Source organism: Merops nubicus, unplaced genomic scaffold, assembly GCF_000691845.1.
Source record: "Merops nubicus isolate BGI_N331 unplaced genomic scaffold, ASM69184v1 Scaffold46752, whole genome shotgun sequence".
Lineage (NCBI taxonomy): Eukaryota > Metazoa > Chordata > Aves > Coraciiformes > Meropidae > Merops > Merops nubicus.
In genome coordinates this window covers 4,784-10,646 of record NW_008595159.1, presented here as the reverse complement: position 1 = coordinate 10,646, position 5,863 = coordinate 4,784, and the positions used below count along the sequence as shown (strand labels likewise).

Here is a 5,863-nt window from a genome sequence, read left to right as displayed (position 1 = left end):
ACCAGACTGCCATGACTTTTGGAATTAGCATTTTTGTATTTTGTCAACCAGTAAGATTTCTACTGTGGCCTTTGAGCAAGTTGATAGTTGAAACCTTTTGATCTACCAGGCCAGGGAGAGGTTTTCTTTCATCTGTTAGTACATTCTGGCCCTTGAGCAGCAGCTGGAGAAATGAAGACAGTGTTGACTCCCTCTGAAACTGCAATGTAGATGCCTTACTGCTATGTAGAGACTAGGCAGATGGCCAAGAACATCTTCCGTGGGTATTTTTTGTAATCTCTTTTATATAGAAGTCTGTAAGGATGAGTATTGTCTGTTCAGATACACATTTAATGAGCTAAACCACTGATAGACAAGCAAAGAGTCTTACAGAGTGAGGTAGTCACAGGTGTTAAAATAAAGTTGTCTCTCTGATATTTTATCACCTTTCCTTGTACGTCCAGAGCCAGGTCTTTGGTGCAGCTTTGTGCTTCTAAAAGCAGCTTGTTTTATACGTTGTCAAATATATCTATATGTAATAATTTACTTTTATATTTTTAGGTGTTGAATTAAGATATAAATGCACACTGAATGGACATTCTGCCCCAGTTCTGGCTTGTGCATTTTCTTATGATGGGCAGATGGTAGTTTCAGGGTAAGCAGTATCTTTCACTTGCTTAAACGTCATGCAGATGGCTGTCCAGGTTCATGAATCACTATTGTAAAAGAGGAAGTTGAAAACAATTGGAGATTTCAAAATATGTTTCCAATAATTAAGGAATAGTTCTGTGACCTCTAGAACTATTGAAGTGTCTTTCCAGTTGGTCAGTGGTTGTGGTGATTGAATTTGCAATCTAGGATGTTGCAAGCTCTGTTCTCTTGAGTATCGTAATGAGATTCAAGATTTCCTGGTTTGGGGGCATTTGTGCAGCCTTTCATGTGGATCCTCTAGCACTTATTAAAAATACAAATCTACATGGCAGTCTTACCATCTCTTTGGGATACAATGTGGGATTTCTTTCTCACACCCTTCAGGAACTTTTTAGAAAGCTAAATGTCTTGAGATATTTGTCTTTGATAGATCTAGCTAAAATAAATTCTTTTACTGATCCACACTCAGAGTGTGGCAACATAAATCTTCTTACTATAAAAAGGGCATGATTGAGATAACTGTAGACCTGTTTTTGATGGTCTGTATCCTGTATAATAATGGATAAGACCCAAATTAATCATGAACTATCAGTTAGAGACTGATATTATTATTAGTCCGTGTTAGAGGATGATAAGGCAGTTGCCAATGTCATTGCAAGATCTCTCTGTTTGTTTTGAAAGACCCAGGGTGGTGGAGGTGATGGGAAGATTCCTGATGACTGGAAAGATGCAAATGTCACACGTACCTCCAGGAAGGGGAATTTAGAAGGTCCAGGGGAGTGCAGGCCAGTCAGCCTAACTCCAGTCTCGGGGAAGGTTATGGAGCAAATGCAGTGAACTGGGAAAGGGAGGGGGCTGCCAGGCTCAGGTGGTGGTTTGTGATCAGCAGCATGAATATAAAGTGTCAGCTGCTTACTAGTAACTTCCCTCAGGGATCAAGCTATGTAAAGAGGAAATTATAAATAAGGTAGATGAAATAATTTTCATGAGTCCTAATGATTGTATGCTTTTATTTTGCACTTTTCTTGAAAAGTGCTTAATCACTGAGTGGCAACTTGAAATAACAAAATGATTCAACTCTAAATTTTACTTGTCCTTTTTGCAAAGACTTTCTAACCTAAAACAGAAAAACTGATGCCTTGCAAAGGAAAAGGACTAGAATAGCCAGTAAATAAACTTAAACCTGTGCAAACCCCAGGATACAATGGCTTGCTGTGACATTTTGCTTTCTGTTGGCTTTAAGGGAGTCTTTTCCAGTATTTGAAGGTCATTATGAATGTTTGTGATCCAGGGTTATTTTATTTTCTATTAGACACATGGATTATTGGTTTTGCTTATCTTGTCAGAAATGGGATGTCTCTCCCATAAAGCCTTTCAGGAAACACTGCTGTCATGGCAAACAGCTGTGCAATCTGGATTTCCTGACATAGTTGAAGTGTTGATTCTCTTGTACCACTGTATTTTGTGTATTGCATTGCACTGCTTCGTCTAGCTTGCTTTGCAAATGAAAGGGTTTCAAAAGTAAACAAAAGTGCAGAGAGTAAATTGTTGATAGCCAGATTCTGTGCATCTGCTTTACAGACACTGCTTGCAGAGATTAACGTTACAGACAGTGGGGAGTAGGGCCAAACTGCACATGCACTGTGCAAATACTCTGTGTCAGAAAATCTCGTGGAATTGCAGAGTTTTCATTTTTTAACTCCTGATTTTTACATCATGCTGGAGGTGCAGCTAATCAGTGGTGGCGTTTCAGGCTGGGTGTGGGTGGAGGCTATATAGATAGCAGAGCTTTTAATGAAATGATGCTAAGAAACCTGTTTGGTCATGTTTTGTTTGCAGGAAAGGGTTTTTTTCTTCCTATTCTTAATTAAAAATAGTTTTCTTTTTCTTCTCTGGGCCATTTTAATGTTGATGTGGTTTTTCTAAAGGTCTGTGGACAAATGTGTCATACTCTATGAAACTGTAAGTATGGCATAATGCAAGATCATTTATTAGATTGTTGTCTTTAAATAGCTGCACTGCTTCTTCAGTGTCTCATCAACATTAAGAAATATTAAAGAATAGAAACTATATAAAGCCAAAATATTTACTGTGTGTTGGCAGGGGAGGGGGGAAGGAGAGAGTGTCGCTTGAGAATTGATTAGTCTTTTGCACTTGGTATTTACATTTCTTTGGGGGGGTTGTTATGTGATTTCTCTACAGTAGAGTATTATTAAATTAATTCTGTACTTACATGTTATCTTCATATTGAAGTAGAAGGATTTTTTTTTATGCTAAACTTATCTTTGTTTCCAAACCAAGAAAGAGTAGCTTTTGACATGAAATTGGGAGTGGTCATCATAGAAATTCTTTAGTTAAGTATATATAAAGTGCATATAAAATAGAGGCCTAATAAAGAATTCAGGAAAAGGTTTGCTAAAGACAATGCCTTTTCTTTGCAACATTGTTTATGCATTTTCTATAATACTGTTATTACATCCTTTGTGGTTAACCTGTAAGTGGCATTTACCTTTAGTACTTTATAGCATTAAAAATAATAATAATTTTGTTGAAAGTGAAGGTTGAACAAGTTTTAAGCTTCTCCAGCTTGCTCTGCACATGCTATTGTACTGATACCATTTTTCAGTTAGGGTTAATGTTTTTCACTATACCTTCCCAAGTTTTGGCCCAATTATTTTAGTGGTTTGAAGTTTAGACAGCTATGTAAGAAGTCCCATAGATTTTTGGAATGCCAGAAAATTTAAAGATGCAGAAAACTACAGCATTAGTTTTCTTAATACTCTTTGTCAGCTTCTGTGGCCCTAAGTTTTTACCGCACGGGACGGTAACTTCTGTGGCTGCTGAGGAGAAGCAGGGACAAGGCACCTTTGTGGGAAGGGGGGAGGTTTCAGCCCACAACAGGGCACTCTGCTCACGAGGGACAGCTCGAGGACATGGGAGTGCTGACCGACCAGTTAGTGATGCGGGATAACTTTGTTCTTCCTCTTTCCAGTCTCTCTGTGGCTGTCCAAGAAATAGTGTCTTTCATAAGAAGGAAAAGCTTTCAAATCACAAGTTAAAACTATATGGAAATTCAGGACTTTGTTCTGCAGTATCATCTAGTGGCCAGATAGGAGAACCACAGCTGGGGTTAGTTGCTGGTCCGGTTGAAGGAATCAGAGCATGAAGTCTACTTGAATTCCAGTTACCTCTTCACTCCTGGTCATTCTTATCCTAGATTTCTAGAAGAAATGTTTTTATTCACATGAGCAACCAGCCAGTATGGATGTAATTAATTCCTTTGGCATTTCTGGCATCATTATGCTGAGACTTCCCGTGCGGGCTGTTTGTTGAAGGATAGTGATAAAAAGGGGCATAAATTCGGGCAGGAAGTTCAGGTTGCATCTCTGGCTCTACTGCTCATCTGCTTTGGCAGGGCTGTACCATGTCAGAGAAATGCTGTCATCTTCCAAGCAGCAATATTACTCCTTGTTTTGAAAGAAAGTGTACAAACGATTGAACATTCTTTTTACTCTCTAAGAGTTAAAATTACAAAAATTCTTTTACAGAGTACTGGCAGTATCCTTCACACTTTGTCTCAGCATACCAGGTAAGTATGATTATTCTGTTTTACTGTTAATAAAGAAATTGCATCCTTTTCTTGTGAATATTCATACATTTATTTTTACTTGTAGATATGTTACAACTTGTGCTTTTGCACCATATAGTCCCTTACTTGCCACAGGTTCAATGGATAAAACTGTGAACATTTGGCAGTTAGACCTTAAGCAACCCTGTGCAGGTTAGTGTGTGAAGTATTTGTAATCTGTTCTTTAAATCTAAAGCACAATATTGTTGAATGCCTCCTGAAGATGTAAAAACTCCAATTTTTCTTCCATGCAGTTAGTTTGTAACCTCAGGATTATGTGCATGTTAGTGATCTTTTCTCTGAATTGATCTTATTAATGTCCTACAGAGGTATTCTCTATTAGTTTTTTAAAGAAAAGATATAATAGAAGTACTTTAATTTTACTAATCTGCTATAACTTCTTTTCTGATATTCACCACTTCTTACTCTCTGGACAGCATTTAAGAAATGAATATTATTCTGACAGCACTGCAAGACTTTTTGGACAAGTATCACTGGCAATGAGTTAAACAGAAAATATGCTAATTGCAAAATATGCTAATTACAACAAGAAATACAGCTTACCAGCTGTTATTAAACCAGGGTAATTAATATTACAAAATATTTCAGCACCTAAAGTATGTGGAACAAAGGTACATAGATCCTTGTTCAAAGCACAAGAGTCAGCTTGGACTTTGGTCTGCTTTTCTCAGGAGGTGTGAGACTTGGTTTCAGTGTCTGCTGATGAGTTTCTGTTGGTTAATTCAATTCTAGTTCAACAGAAGAGTGGGCACCTGGGAGATTAAATTCCACAATCTTTGCAAACCGATAGGTAAAAGACAAACCCAGGTTACTGCCCCCCCCACCAAAGTGATGTCTAATAAGCATTTTATTAGATGTTGAGGAATGTATAGTGAAGGTGAGAAGACTTGAAAACCTGCATTCATTCCTGCCATTGTTCTTAGAACTGGCTTTTTTACCCTGTTGGGTTGGGGGCTGTGGGGAGAGGCAGGGATGATGGTGCTGGTTTGCATTTTTTTTTCCTAACTGCCTTTTATTTTTCCTTCCCAAAGGAAATACTGTGGAAAATGAATCTAAGGTGGCTGTTGAGGACTGGTCAGAGGATGATGTTTCAGCCTGGCTTTGTGCACAAGACTTAGCAGACTTTGTTGGTCTTTTCAAAATGAATAACATTGATGGCAAGGAACTACTGAATCTTACTAAAGAAAGTCTGGCTAATGAATTAAAAATTGGTAAGAGTACAGAAATCCCCACAGTTTTTAATCTCTGGATTGCTTGTGAAATGTTGGAATGAAGTGAGTTAGGAGTTTCATACATTGATGGTTTCTTTCCCTGAAGTGCATTTTTATTTCATTACCAAGGCCGATAAAAACTCCTAATGTCACATTATCCACAATACTTTTTGTGTGTGTGTGTTTGCTTCTACATAAAGACTTTTAAAATGCATAAATGCACTTTATCAGCACTGACGTGTTAAGTGGTCTTATCTGCTTTTGCTTCTGTTTTCCTTTTTAGAACTTGTATTATTAAGCTACAGAAAAAGAACAATTTTTGTGTATACTTAATGATTCTGACTTCGGTACTCTGTAGTTTTTCCTATCAATC

The 5,863-nt window shown here is 37.7% G+C and overlaps 1 protein-coding gene across 1 annotated transcript; it reads left to right on the top strand.

Annotated features, from left to right (window-relative positions):
- Positions 1-539: 539 nt before the first annotated feature.
- LOC103768807 (WD repeat, SAM and U-box domain-containing protein 1-like) lies at positions 540-5,490 on the top strand (the record flags this gene model as incomplete). Its single annotated transcript, XM_008935963.1, has 5 exons — positions 540-634; positions 2,559-2,592; positions 4,179-4,219; positions 4,305-4,411; positions 5,311-5,490. Coding segments are annotated over 5 exons (457 nt in total), but the record flags the coding sequence as incomplete, so codon positions are not given.
- Positions 5,491-5,863: the final 373 nt, after the last annotated feature.